This window comes from Suricata suricatta, chromosome 8, assembly GCF_006229205.1.
Source record: "Suricata suricatta isolate VVHF042 chromosome 8, meerkat_22Aug2017_6uvM2_HiC, whole genome shotgun sequence".
In the NCBI taxonomy this organism is placed as follows: Eukaryota; Metazoa; Chordata; class Mammalia; order Carnivora; family Herpestidae; genus Suricata; species Suricata suricatta.
The window spans coordinates 14,165,242-14,180,682 of NC_043707.1; the positions used below are offsets into that span (position 1 = coordinate 14,165,242).

At 44.9% G+C, this 15,441-nt stretch overlaps 1 protein-coding gene across 2 annotated transcripts in view; it reads left to right on the top strand.

The window, feature by feature from the left end:
• TMC5 (transmembrane channel like 5) overlaps positions 1 to 12,004 on the top strand; it is a 48,159-nt gene extending 36,155 nt beyond the window's left edge. For both annotated transcript variants that reach the window (XM_029949677.1, XM_029949678.1), the window contains 5 exons: positions 264 to 437; positions 3,937 to 4,015; positions 9,247 to 9,351; positions 10,665 to 10,707; positions 11,458 to 12,004. In XM_029949677.1, coding sequence (XP_029805537.1) covers positions 264 to 437; positions 3,937 to 4,015; positions 9,247 to 9,351; positions 10,665 to 10,707; positions 11,458 to 11,504 — 448 coding nt within the window. In that variant the 3' untranslated portion in view covers positions 11,505 to 12,004. The remainder of the gene's footprint in view (positions 1 to 263; positions 438 to 3,936; positions 4,016 to 9,246; positions 9,352 to 10,664; positions 10,708 to 11,457) is intronic.
• Positions 12,005 to 15,441: the final 3,437 nt, after the last annotated feature.

The following is a 15,441-nucleotide window of genomic DNA, read 5'->3' on the forward strand; positions in this document are numbered from 1 at the left end:
TCACGGCCGCTCTTTGGATTGGCTCCCATTAGATCAGGTGACAGAACCCTGTCTGGGAGCTGATCCTCGGAGTGGCAGTCACACGTACGAAACCTACCTGTTGAGGCCGTGAGGGAGGAGGCTTCCTTCCCATGGAGGGTATGGGCACAGCAGGCAGGCGTTGCTGGTTCTGGGTGCAGAACCCAGAAAGGACAGTTTGATTCTAGAACAAGCTGTACCCGGGTCTCGTGCTCCAGACGTTTTCCTATCCCTTGTTTTACCAGATTGCAACCTTCAGCTGACTGCGGCCCCTTTCGAGGTCTGCCCTTCTTCACTCACTCTGTCCACAGCTGGATCGATGCCCTGAGTCAGAGGCCCAGCTACCTGTGGGTGGTTTGGATCTGCCGGAACCTCATCGGGAGCGTGCACTTCTTTTTCATCCTCACCCTCCTCGTGTTGTAAGTGGCGCGCTTTGGGAAACTGGTGGGGAGAACGTGTCATTAACAGGCTAGTCCGTTAGTCTAGGTGGAGGGTGGGATGTGGGCTGTGGACTGGTTGGTTTGCATGTGAAAGACATGCTAAGGAGGGGACAGACAGTCTGGGGACCGCTTGCCAGGAAAGCAAAGGTATTGTGTAGCTCAGTGTTCTGGGTGCTCCTGACTTTGCCCTTAAATTTTTAAAAAACTTGCTTACTATCATCTTGTCCTAGGTTTCTTTGTTTTTGTGTTTTGTGGGTGTTTTTTTTTTTTTTTTTGCCTGTTGTATGGAGAAAGCAACACCCGCCGTGTCCCCTCTTAAGAGACAACATGAAAACAGAATGAAAATTTGGATTTGAGAGTGCTTAGGGACATTATATGTGTGATTCTTTCTGAGATTGTCATTATGTTCAAATGGGTCGGGCATTGTCCATATGCAGGGTAGCGGTCTTTCATTTTCAAATAAAAACAATTGATTTCTGGCCCCACCGCCAGGGACAGGTGCCAGATATCGGGAGGTGGAGGGGACTCCATGGTACCCGTTGGCTTTCTGTCCTTTACTCCTCTGCACCTTAAAAGATGCCAGAGTCGTACATGTAACTCTAATGTTAATGAGCTATGTGAATTGCTGCATCGAGGATTTAAAGCCGTCAGATCTGCGGGTGGGGTGGAGATGTGGTTCTCGGCAAGCTGAGCTTCACGTTGGATGTGCTGGACACACTGGACAGGAATGGAAATTACCATTCACTTCTCTTTTTTTTCTTTTTTTAAATGTTTATTTATTTTTGGGAGAGAGAGTATGAGTGGGCAAGGGGCAGAGAGAGGGAGACACAGAATCTGAAGCAGGCTCCAGGCTGTCAGCACAGAGCACATCAGGGGGCTCAAACTCAGCAGTTGTGAGATCACGACCTGAGCTGAAGTCAGCTCAAGTCAATGCATAATCGATAGAGCCATCCGGGCGCCCCTATCATTCACTTTTCTAAGTGGACATATTCATGAGTTGACGATCCATGTACCACAGACAACACTGGGTTCAGAACCATCAATACAAAGGAATACATTTTGAAACTTAAAGATGGATTATAGTATTCTCCATGCCCAATGTGGGGCTTGAACTTAATATCCTGAGATCAAGACATGAACTGACATCAAGAGTCAGAGGCCTTGCTTCCGGTTCTGTGTCTCTTTCTCTCTCTGCCCTGCCCCCTCTCATGCTCTGTCTCTCTATCAAAAATAAACAAAATAAAATAAAACAAAAAAGAGTCAGAGGCTTGACTGACTGAGCCACCCAGGCGCCCTAAATCATCCTATCTTAAGAGGATACTTTGAGTTTCATATTAACTGATTGGGCTCATCTTTTTTCCTTTTATGAAATTTATGATTCCAAACCTTTATTATCCAATTTAACTGATGTATTTTCTGGAAGAATATTCTGTATGAGAATTTATGCCCTATTCATTCTGTATTCCTATGAAAATTTATTTTGTCAACTTAATATACATGGGAGATTGATTTAGAAGTCTGTGATATGGGGCACCTGGGTGGTTAAGTGTCCGATTTCAGCTCAGGTCATGATCTCACGGTTTGTGGGTTCAAGTCCTCCTGCACCAGGCTCTGTGCTGACAGCTCAGAGCCTGGAGCCTGCTTCAGATTCTGTGCGTCCCTCTCTCTCTGCCCCTCTCCTGCTCACATTCTGTCTCTCTCTCTCAAAGTAAATAAAGACAAAATTTTTAATTTTTATTTATTTACTTATTTTAATGTTTTTATTTATTATTGAGACAGAGAGAAACAGAGCATGAGTGGGGGAGGGGCAGAGAGAGGGAGACACAGAATTTGAAGTAGGCTCTAGGCTCTGAGCTGTCAGCACAGAGCCTGATGCGGGGCTGGAACCCACGAACCGTGAGATCACGACCTGAGCTGAAGTCGGCTGCTTAGCCAACCGAGCCACCCAGGCACCCCTAAAATTAAAAAAAAAAAAGAAGTCTGTGAGATAGTTATATTACAACAAAGCTTTATTTTACATTTATATTTGGTAATACTTGAATGATTCTTAATCATCATCTGTTCCTGGAATTTAATTTTTGAAAACAAGTCTGGACTTGATTATACCACCAATGGAGTGCTCCATATTAAAAGAGAAAAAAACTAGGGGTGCCTGTGTGGCTTAGTCCATTGAACGTCTGCCTGCTGATTTCAGCTCAGGTCATGATCCCAGGGTGGTGGGATGGGGCCCGCTTTGGGCTTAGCACTGACAGTGTGGAGCCTGCTTCGGATTCTCTCTCTCCCTCTCTCTCTACCCCTCCCCTATTCGTGCCCACTCTCTCAAAATAAATAAATGAACATAAAAAAATAAAAAATTTTAAAAAAGCAATTAATTTGTGATTTCTTGTGAAAAAAGAGATCTGCTAAGCCTGGGTTCATTTTCTTGCATGAACAGTTGGTTGACGAATGTCGGTCCCTCTTTCAAAGCCTGGCCCTGATGGCATAGGCGACTGCTGAGTCCTCACAGAGAGAACACAGCTCAGAAGCACAGACTAGTGGAATCAGATGATGTTGCTTACAGAGCAACTTCTCGGTTTTGCAGATGGAAGCAGTGAGACAGACAGGCTGACTTGCACGGACAGGTTCCGGGCTGCGCGGCCTGATGGTGACAGAGTGGCTGGAACCTGGGTCTCCTGGCTCCCGGCCGTGCCCTTCCTTCCTCCCGCTGGGTTGCCACGGGCCTGTTTAAAATGCTGAGCTCGCCTGGCACCTTATTCTGTCATACTTCTAATTCACAGGGAAGCTTGTTCGAGATTCGGAATCTCAGGCCCTACCCAGACCTGCAGAATCCCAGAGGCTGCATGTTGACAAACTCCCAGGAAATTTCTATCACATTGCAGTTTGAAAAGCACTGTCTGGATTCACAGACTCAGGCTGCACATGCAAATCATGTGTACTTTTTAAAAATACTGTTGGGGCACCTGGGTGGCTCAGTCGGTTGAGCGTCTGACTATTGATTTCAGCTCAAGTCATGATCTCATGGTTTGTGGGTTAGAGCCCTACGTTGGGCTCTGTGCTGATAGCTCGGAGCTTGGGATTCTCTCTCTCCCTCTCTCTCTGCCCCTCCCCCAAGTGCTCTCTCTCTCTCAAAATAAGTAAATAAACATAAAAATCCTGTTGTCTGGCCCCATGGGTCTCCTCTCTCCGGGCCGTGCCCTCCCTTCCCTACGCTGGTTTCCATGTTAACTGAGATGCTCAGTTAATCTGAAGAGAGGCCATGTGGTGTGTCTTTCTTCCATCTTTCATGTGATCCCACGTGCAGCCAGGTTGCTCGGATGTATTGAACTTGTGATTCATCCAGACCCAACTTTTCAGGAAAACTGTTGGGACAAAATCCACTTGCAAGAGATTATCTCAGTTCCTTCGAGACCAGCTGGAATTTGGGGCCTACAAAATATCGGCAAAAGTGCCTGTCATTCTTCCTTTTCTTCTCTTCCAGAATCATCACCTACCTTTACTGGCAGATCACAGAGGGAAGGAAGGTTATGATCCGATTGCTCCATGAACAGATTATTAATGTAAGTCCTGTGAGCTCCTCTGTTACCCTCCTCCCACTTTCCTGTAAATATTTTATAATGCAAACTTTCAGATATACTCCCAAATAGAATAGTACACTGAACTTACACCTCCCAGCACCGACTGCCATCACCGTATGTTCTTGGGGGCACCTGGGTCGCTCAGTCCGTTGAGAGTCCAACTTTTGATTTCAGTTCAGGTCATGATGTCACAGTCTGAGAGATTGAGCCCTGATTTGGGCTCTGCACTGACAGCACGGAGCCTGCTTGGGATTCTCTCTCTCCTTCTCTCTCTGCCCCTCTCCTGCTCATGCATGTGCTCTCTCTCTCAAAAATAAATAAATAAGCTTAAAAGACGTTATATATTCTTATTTTATCTACACTAACCCTTCACTGCAAATATCTGGATTATTTTAATACAAATCCTAGACTTTTTTATCTGTAAAATTTTATATGTAAAAATTTCTATGTGCCTGATAGAGATTTAAAAAAAATTTTTTTTACTGTTTTTATTTATTTTTTTATATAGAGAGAGATAGTATAAGCAGGGGAGGGTCAGAGAGAGAGAGGGAGACACAGAATCTGAAGCAGGCTCCAGGCTCTGAGCTGTCAGTACAGAGCCTGATGCGGGGCTCGAACCCGTGAACTGTGAGATCATGACCTAAGCTGAAGTCGGATGCTTAACTGACTGAGCCACCCAGGCGCCCCAAGATTTTTAAAAAACATAACCATAATACCATCATCGTGCCTAAAAGAAAACTTGATAATTCCTTACTATCATCTCATATGCAATCAAAGGTGAAATTTCCCCAATTGCCTCATGAAGTATCTTTTTACAACTAGGTTGTTCGAATCAGGGTCTGAGAAAGTGCCACATGTTGCATTCGGTCGATATGTCTCTTGTTTCCTTTCATCTATAATTGTTCACCCCTCCCTTCTTCTTTTGCCATTTGTTGTTGAAGAAACCAGGTGATTTGTAGTAGTTCTCACATTCTGGATATATTTGATTTGCAACCTTGTGGTGGTGTTTATTTCCTGTACCCTGGTGATGAGATTTAAAAACCCGATTAAATCCAATTCAATGTTTTAGCCAGAACATTTCATAGATGATGCTATGCACTTTTTACAACATCACCTTGAGACATAAAATATGTAGGTGTTTATTTTTGTGTGCTGTGCAAAGTGATCGCTGGGCCCATCTGTGGTAGCCTGACCCCATCCATCAGAGGCCCCCCCACCCTCCTTTCAGCTGATGGATTTTGCAGCCCTTGATGAGTACTGCCTAGAAGACCCACTGATTTCATTAGAGATGACAAAACAGTGGTACTCCAATCCTACCATTTCTTCTGCATTTATCAGCTAGAATTCTTCTATGAAAAAAAAAGGATTTTTGCCCACCAGCTATTTGATTACCTTGAAATACAGTTTATAAAGGAAAGGCAAGATAAATACATGATTTTTTTCCTTCATTGACCAGTTTTTGAAATGATGAGTTGATACCCTAGTGTTTTTATTTCCTAAGGCCTGCCATAGCAAAGAACCACAAACTTCGTGGCTTAACAACAGAAATTAGTTATCTCACACTTCTGGAGGCCAAAACTCCAAAATCAGGGTGTCAGCAGGGTTGGTACCTTCTTTAGCTCTGAGAGTCTCTCCCGTGCCTCTCCTAGCTTCTTCTGGGGGCCACTGGCTAATCTGTCTGCTTCTCAGATGAGGACCTCTTAACTCCAATTCCGGCCTCCATCTTCACAAATTCTTTATCTCAGCGTGCCAGTTTCGCCTTCTCTTCTAAGGACTTGTCATTGAATTTAGGGTTCACCCTTATTCAGAATGATCTCATCCCACAGTCTTTTTTTAATTTTTAAAAAATGTTTATTATTTTGGAGAGAGAGAGAAATAAAGAGCAAGCAGGGGAGGGGCAGACAGAGAGGGAGACACAGAATCTGAAGCAGGTTTTTGGCTCTGAGCTGCCAGCACAGAGCCCAACGTGGGGCTCAGTCACAGACTGGGAGATCATGACCTCAGCTGAGGTCGGCTGCTTAACTGACTGAACCTTCCAGGCGCACCTGCCTCCCAGTCTTCAGTTACATCTGCAGAGACCTTATTTCCAAACAAGGCCGTATTCGCAAGTACTGGGGTTAGGATAACTTGGACAAATATTTTTACAAGGGAGACATTATTCAACCCACTATACCTAGAAACCTCCAATTGTGGCCAGTGACGATTTTTAAATTATCATTAGGAATTCACAGATTTAAGTATACTTTGACATCTTTCAATTATAGTAATTTGTTTATGCTCACATAACCTCATTCTTTGCTAATGGAATTCCTTTTGAATTAGCTCCCAGGTTCTTTCTTTTTTTTTAATGTTTTAAAATTTATTTTTGAGAGACAGAGAGAGACAGTGCGAGCAGGGGAAGGTCAGAGAGAGAGGGAGACACAGAATCTGAAGCAGGCTGCAGGCTCTGAGCTAGCTGTCAGCACAGAGCCCAACATGGGGCTCGAACCCACGAACTGTGAGATCATGACCTGAGCCGAAGCCGGATGCTCAACTGACTGAGCCACCCAGGTGCCCCGCTTCCAGATTATGACACGACCCCAGAGGTCTTTGTTAGCTTACTTGCTCTCTGAAAGGACCAGATGTTCCAGGCTCTTCTTGTTTATTACCTGTCCCAGAACATGAGTCAGACATTTATTCGCGGTATCCCAGTGCGATGGTATTTAGACACCACAGTCTGGGAATAAGGATGCTCATTGATACTGGGCTGTTTCTCTTTTCTTCTAAATACCTACGTAATTGTGACATGAACACTTCCCATCAAGAAAATGGGAAAGAAGCAGGATTCCCCAGGGTTCTTTTGTTGTTTAAATGTTTATTTATTTATTTTGAAAGAGCGATAGAGAGGGGGCAAAGAGAGAGAGAGGGAGAGAGAGAATCCCAAGCAGCCTCCATGCCCAGTGCAGATGGAGCCTGATTTGGGGTTTAGTCCCATGACCATGAGATCATGACCTGAGCCAAAATAAAGAGTCCAATGCTTAACCAACTGAGCCGCCCAGGTACCCAACCTTCCTCAGGGTTCTAGCTGCTTGAACCTTTGGGTTTCAGACCATCTGAGTTTGTCCTTTAGATGGTATAAAGAAAAGCCATGGATTAGTTATGCTCTTTTCCCTGTCTGTCCCCAGGAGCATCACCTGTATTTTTCTGATGCAGCACTTTGAATGTTTTGGGCAAGTCTTAGGAAGATCTTACCAGGGGAGGGATTTGAGTCTGAAGCCTTCTGTTGAGGGGCAGTACTGGGTAACCTGGGGAGGAATTTAGATGGCATCATTTCAGGGAGGCACCAGAAGCTTCACTGCAGGCCTGCAGGCTTGGGAATCTTGTCTAGAGGACGGGCCGCAAAGACAGAGACATTGTCTCCAAAGGAACCCAGCCTAAGGGGCTGGGAATAGGCTCAATAACGATCCTTCTCAAAGTGTGATCACCTATGTCAACACCTGTTGGATGCTTATTAAATATGCAAATTCCTGTTACCCTGATTGCCTCCCACCAGTAATGGCAACAGGTAACATTTGTTGAGCATTTACATGATGCCTGACATGTGCTAAATAATGAAGAAAAATTCTGATTTAATTTTTATTACTCTCTTTGGGACATACACCTCCTTAATCCCTATTTTAACATTAAGGATTCTAAGGTTTACAGAGTGAAGTGACCAGCCCAAAGTCAAATGGTGGGATTTGAACCAGGTAACTCCAAAGTTTGTACTTTTAACTACAACATGGGTTTACCTCCCCAAGTCAAGATCTGTTGGATAAATCCTGTGAGTTTGCATTTTTGCAGGCTCTCCAGGTAATTCTAATTGGCACTGAAGTATGGAAACAGCCCCTACAGATCAGCAATTTACAAATAGGCTGGCTATATCCAGAATGGCTAGCGGATTTGCTTTAAAAAAAAAGTTTATTTATTTTGAGAGAGAGAGCGAGAGAGCACAAGCAGGGGAGGGGCAGAGAGGGAGAGAGAAAGAGAGAGAGAGAGAGAGAGAGAGAGAGAGAGAGAGAGACAGAGAGAGAGACAGAGAGAGAGACATAGAATCCAAAGCAGGCTCCAGGCTCTGAGCTGTCAGCACAGAGTCCGACACTATGCTCAAACCCACAAACTGTGAGATCATGACCTGAGCTGAAGTTAGATGCTTAACCAGCTGAGCCACCCAGGCGCCCCTAGTGGACATGTTTAAAATGCCATTTCCCAAGGACAGCTTTTCTTCACAGAATTCCAGTAAATAAAAATAGAAAGAATGAAGGAAATAGAAAATTATTATGAAGCAAACATCACAGTAATAATTGTTGGATGCTAAATAATAATAACTAATTGCTAAAATCAGTGATTGAAGGAGAAAGAAGGGCATGAGAAATGGGATTGATCTAGACCGGACAGACCATCAATGGTCTTGCTAGCGCACTTCGACACTGGTGGACTGTAACACTCACTCGTCCACAACATATTCATGGGGAAGGGAGTCTCACTCCTGGGGCAGACATACCTCTTTCCTTTGTTCCTCTTCCCAGTTTGGGAGGTACTTATCTGGGTCTACTCCATTAACACCAGTAACTTTGCCAAGTGAAATATGTTTGATGTCCCTCGATGCAGAGCTATGAGTTTTGACATTCCCAGTGGGAAGACAGGGCCAGCCCAGGCAGTGCTGGGTGCCCAGACAGGGTATGCCAAAAAGGGGCGACTGTACACCATTTGTCCTGGGCCCTCAGACGGTGGCATGTAAGTTTTTTCTAGCTGCAGGATAGAGAAGGCTGCTTCTTGAGCGTGCAAGAATTGTTTTAGGGGCACCTGGGTGGCTCAGGTCATAATCTCACAGTTTGTGAGTTTGAGTCCCATGTCGGGTTCTGTGCTCACAGGTCAGAGCCTGGAGCCTGTCTTCAGATTCTGTACCTCCCTCTCTCTCTGCCCCTCCCCTGCTCATGCTGTCTCTCTCTGTCTCTCAAAAATAAATTTAAAAACATAAAAAAAATTTTTAAATTGTTTTAGAGAAGAATGTGACAGTTCAGGAAGGCTATGGGTTAATTTGGCTTTGCTGTGAAGTGTTTCTACTCTTCCAGCAAGAGAAAACATGGTGGCAGTCTCCATCCTGTGTCTGGGACCCTATCTGCCTTCTTTCCGTCATTTGCTCACACCAACCTCCATGTTTTTGTTCTTGTTTTTGTTTTCTTTCTTGGCAGGAGGGCAAAGATAAAATGTTCCTGATAGAAAAGTTGACCAAGCTGCAGGATATGGAGAAGAGAGCAAACACCAGCTCGTTCACAGTGGAAAGGAGGGATGTGGAGGTGAGAGCGGAGGTTGCCTTGGGATCCTGTGACACAGACTTGTCTCCTTGGGAAAAGCACATCAGGAAACTAGAATGACATAGGGCACTTCACTTTCTATGTTTAAATGCTTTTGTATTTTTTATTTAAAAAATAATATTCATTCAACCTATCATGGTGAAGGCCCTCACAGAGTTTGCACGTGTCTTTTCTAGAATCCAGTCATACAGAAGTATATCCCACTGAGAAGGAAAAAGCCCTGAGTTCTCACCCCACGGGGTGAATGACTCCGTGTATATTCTTGCAGATCTTTCCCCCTAGGCATCCACAAATATACAAGCATCTACTCACATTTTTTGTTTTATTAGAAAAGTGGGGCTTTCCTATCCACATGCTATCATAATCCTGCCCCTCATCACTTTGTACTATATTTCGGACATTGTTTCAGTCTGTACCTTGTTGGACATTTGGGTTGTTTTCAGGTCTTTTTAAATATTCAGGTCTTTTTAAATACTGAAAACAGTGTACAACGAAATATTTTTGTTTCAATGCCAAAGGGCATGCACATAATGATGTTAATAGATATTGCCATATCATGCTCTTAAAAGGGTCTTACCAAGTTTATTCCTGTTCTAATTCCAAAGCCCTTGCTGGCATCCTTGGTGTCGTGGAAAATATGAGTAAATCTTTTTTAATAAAGTTATTTGAGAGAGAACACGTGAGCAGGGGAGGGGGCAGAGGGAGAGAGAGAGAGAGAGAGAGAGAGAGAGAAAATCTTAAGCAGGCTCCACACTTAGCATGGAGCCTGATGTGGGGCTTGATCCCATGACCTCAGGATTATGACATGAGCTGAAGTCAAGAGCCAAATGCTTGACCGACTGAGCCACCCAGGTACCCCGACCGTAAACCCATCTTAATTCAAATGCCACTGACTTGAGAAGTTGGGACCTCGTTGGAAGAGACCGCCAGCCCGTTCACTATCTGTGCACAATGATACTATTAGCACGAGGTGGATATGGGGCCTAGGGGCCCAACTGCAAGTCCTAGGCCGGCAGAGAGAATGTCTGCACCCTGACAGCCCCAGGTCCTAATGCGTTACCTGGCATATTGTCGATGCTCAGCAAGTGTCTGTGGATGGATGGATAAATTAATGGAATCACTGTCCCTAAAAGACTAAATCAAAACTTTTGGCTGTGTCTGTGGCTGACCCTGGGCTTCATCTGCATATCTTAATTTTAAAATGGCGGGAGCTCACAAATCCCACCAATGAGGCAACAGGAACCAGGCCTGTATTCTTTTCTGGTGATGAGGTGACTGCTTTTCTTCTCTTGCAGCAAACAAGCCCTCTGCATGTCAGGGAACACGGTGCTGCTCATGGTGAGTAAGGGCATTGGCACTGAAGGAGCCCGAGCTTAACCAAATGACGTATCTTAAGGTAGAGGGTCAGACCTGCTTGTGTATCAGTTACTCATTCAATGAAAAGCATCCACCCAAACTGGCTTCGGTAGAAATCCAAGAATACTCTTGCTTTAGGGGTGGCCAGACGCTGGGACTCACAATATGTCACCAGAACCTGGTTTCTTTCTGTTCCATTCTTTTCCACGTTAGCTCTTTTCTCAAATAGGCTCTTCCTAACAATTGCAAGACACTTTTATCAGTCCCTTGTACCTTCTCAGATTCGAGTCTAGTGGGAAGGAACGAGATACCCAGAATTCTCACTGAGTTTCATTGGATCCAACTGGGTGACATGCGCATCCAGGAACCAGTTACTGTGGCCATGAAAATGTGACAGTTTCATTGGCCAGATTGGAGATCTCTAGATAGAGGTGGTACAACCCATGGGCACTGAGGATGGGGAAGGGTGGCTTCCCAAAGAAAACCTGGAGCTGAGGCCAGAGGGGAATGAATACTGGGGAGGAACCAACCAACCAACCAAACTCACTCATCTTTTTGGGATAGCATTTACTGATGGCATCCAAATGATGGAAGTTCCAGGGGAGAACTGAAGAAACTTAACAGAAGGCAGGAGGCATGAGACGCTGTGCGATCTTGAATTGTGTCTTAACCTTAGAGACGTGAGGCAGTGTGTCCATCTGTGCCAACTTCTCTTTTCTGTGTCCAACCCAGACCTGCGATTTAGGCGATCAGTTCAAGAAGAGCATCCAAAGGTGTAATGTTTACCGCGGCCGCCACACACCTATCAAATGAAAATACAAAGATGAGACAACGTCTTCCATGACCCCTGGGCCTTTCGGAGCTTCCCAGGAGGGAATTTAAGTCATTAGCCAGGAGTGGAAACTGACCACAGTGTAAATACTGAAGGAAATTTGGCCATTTCCTGCTGGGTTTTTAAAACCCGGATTGCTGATTTTCCAAGATAAAATATTTGCGATTTGAAAATAAAAACTATTGTAACATTTAAAGTGGTTCACAAAAACCTGGATAGATGGCCTGGGAATTATGTATTTAGTCTTCAAGAGATGTGCATATGAATGATTGGTTCTTAGAAATCTCTCCTCTCAGACCTGGCAAAAGTTTGGAAACTGGTGCTCAGACAAGTAGTCCAGCCTGAATAAAAATGGGATCCTCAAACAGATGTGAAGTTTCTGAATTGGGGAACGTTCATTTGTTCATGATTTTGAATAAAAACATCCCATGCTACCCAAAGGCGAAATAATGAGGTCTTGTCTATAAACTTTATTGCATATCAAGTTCAAGACTTTGAGGTTGGACTGGGGTGGAGGTGGGTATGGACTGGGACTTGGCCCCTGTAAGGTTGACACATGAGTCACCATCAAAGTCTTATGTTGAATCAAACATGAAACCTACAGTGATGTATGAACAGATGCATGTGTGTATGTGTTTATGTGTGTGATGTATGTGTGCACATGTGTATACATATATACACACACATATAGCATTCTTCTTTCAAAAATGTGTATTTATGTTGAGAGAGAAAGAGAGCACATGAGCAGGAGAAAGACAGAGAAAGAGAGTGAGAAAGAATCCCAAGTGGGCTCTGTGCTGTCAATGCAGAGCCCAACTTTGGACTCTATATGACAAACTGCAAGATCATGGCCTAGGCTGAAATCAAACGTCAGATGCTTAACCGACTGAGCCACCCAGGCACCCCTAGCATTCTTTTTTTTTTAAATTTTATTTATTTACATAATCTCTACACTGAACGTAGGACTCGAACACACAGCTCCAAGATCAAGAGTGGCATGCTCTTCTGACTGAGCCAACCAGCTGCCCCAATATATGGCATTCTTCTGCAGATTTGCCAAATGATTCACAAGGCATGTGACTGTATTGAAAACTGAAGCATCCAGAAGAAAGGTGCAATTTACCAAATTACTCAGGGGAGACATCCCCTCTTGAGTAATCACTACCATGAAATCTAACGAACTGAATTTTGCAAACATTTAACATACATTTGAAACACAAGCATCCAGTGCTCATTGATTCACCTTTTCATTCACTTATTAATTTAATTCATTTCATCAATGAAATTTCATCAACTGAGTTAAAACTTTTTGGTACCATCCCTTTTAGTGGTTGGTGGCAATGTTCATTCATTCAACAAATATGTGCCAAGTAGTTATAAAAAGATGTTGGGGGAGCACCTGGGTGGCTCAGTTGGTTAAGCATCTGACTTCGGCTCAGGTCATGATCTCACGGTTTGTGGGTTCGAGCCCCGCATCAGGCTCTGTGCTGACAGCCAGCTCAGAGCCTGGAGCCTGCTTCAGATTCTGTGTCTCCCTCTCTCTCTGACCCTCCCCTGCTCGCGCTGTCTCTGTCTCTCAAAAATACATTAAAAAAAATTTTTTTAATTAAAAAAAGATGTTGGGGAGTCTCTGCCCTTACATGTTTAGTTTCTATGAGATTAGACAGTAGTTTAATTACTATTTAACAATAATTAATTGTAGTTGTGGCAGGTGCTGTGAAGAAGCCCAGGGGACTACAGGAGACTTATCTGTGGGGTTAGTGAAGGCAGCCCACTGAAATGATGTTTGAAATGATTTTTCCTCCTCAGTGTCATCTTTTTTTTTTTAAATTTTTTTTGTTTTATTTATTTTTGATACTGAGAGAGACAGAGCATGAGAGGGGGAGGGGCAGAGAGAGAAGGAGACACAGAACCAGAAGCAGGCTCCAGGCTCTGAGCTAGCTGTCAGCACAGAGCCCAACGTGGGGCTCGAACCCACGACTGTGAGATCTGACCTGAGCCGAAGCCGGAGGCCCAACCAACTGAGCCACCCAGGCGCCCCCTCAGTGTCATCTTAAAGGCGTTTTGTACTTCTTTGGCTTCTGCACTGAAATCTGGACTCCCTCTGAGAGCAGCATTTTTGCTTCCTTATCGTAAGCTAAGGGCCTATATTTGGAATGCCTCTCCATGAACCTCCATTGCTCATGTTAACTCCTGTTTCGAGAGGTAAAAACAAAGGAGAGAGATCTGCTCTGTAGGTTTCACATGCATTTGGATGTGAGGATGCTTTTAAAACTTGGGCTTGGGCCTGGGTGGTTCAGTCAGGTGACTGGGTGACTTAGCTCGGGTCATGATCTCATCGTTTCATGAATTCAAGCCCCATGTGTGCTGACAGCACAGAGCCTGCTTGGGATTCTCTCTCCCTCTTTCTCTCTGCCACTCCCCCACTTGCACTCTCTCTAGAAATGAATAAACTCCAAAAACAAAAAACTTGGGCTTGAGATAGGGGATGCATTGGTCTGCTAGGGTGGCCAGAACCAAATGCCACTGACTGGCTTGCTTAAACAACACAAGTGTATTTCTCCACAGTTCTGGAGGCCAGGAAGTCCAAGGTCGGGGTCCTTGTCAGGGTCCACAGTTTTGGCTTCATTCTGATGTCTCCTTGGCTTGCAGATGGTCACCTTCTCGCTGTGCCCTCACCTGGTCTTTCCTCTGCAGGTGGCCAAATCTCCTCTACTTAATAATGACACAAGGCAGATTTGATTAGGCCTCACCCTAATGGCTTTAATATCGCTTATTCACCTGATTAAAGGCCATATATCCAAGGATGGTTACATTTTGAGGTATCGGGGGTTCAGATTTCCAGTATATGAATTTTGGGTCAAACAGTTCACCTCTGTAATAGAGGCCAACTCTTCTCCAGTCCTCTCAGGGCCTCCTGTTAGGCATCCGGGGCCTGAATGCTGCCTGTGCTCAGAATCACAGGGGGAGCTGACGGACAGCAGCCCGGCACAGGCCCCAGTCCAGACCGACCCAATCAGGCACCTGTACTTTTTCTTTAAAGCTCCCCAGATGGTGTCGGTGGAAAGCCAGGACTGAGAACCACCGAGCCAGGATCCAGAGTACCTTATCCATGGTTTCGCTTTTCCAAGTTTCAGTGACCCACGGTCAACTGCAGTCAGGGAGCAGCTGGCCCTCCTCTGCCCGCGTCAGGAGGTCCATAGCAGCCAAGCACTAGGTCACAGCGCTGATGCCACTCACCCCACATGATCTCATCACGTCGGCGTTTCCTCGCGTCACCTCGCCACGAGAAGACAGGTGAGTACAGGACAATATTTTAGGAGAGATCGCGTTCACATAACGTGTATTATGGTATATTATTGTTATAAATCTCTTACTGTGAGTTCTAAATTTAGTTTATTACAGGTGTGTAGGATAGGAAACGCACAGTTTATATGAAGCTCAGTGCTAGCCATGGTTTCAGGCGTCTGCAGGGGGTGAGGGGCCACTGCTATAGTTCTTCCCAAACTTGCCTGACCGTAAAAGGCATCAGAGCATGCCAACGATGAGCGCAGAATACTGCGACAGGTAATTCAGGGACTATGCTCCCTCGTCCTCTTCTGACTCTGATTGTAATGTGTTCACAATGGGGCGCCTGGGTGGCTCAGTCGGTTGAGCAGCCGGCTTCAGCTCAGGTCATGATCTCACGGTCATGGGTTCGAGCCCCGCGTCGGGCTCTGTGCTGACAGCTAGCTCAGAGCCTGGAGCCTGCTTCGGATTCTCTGTGTGTCTCTCACTCTCTGACCCTCCCCTGCTCGAGCTGTCTCTCTCTGTCCCTCAAAAATAAAAGACATAAAAAACAATTCGTTCACAATGATAAAGGGAACATATGCTTTCCAACAGTT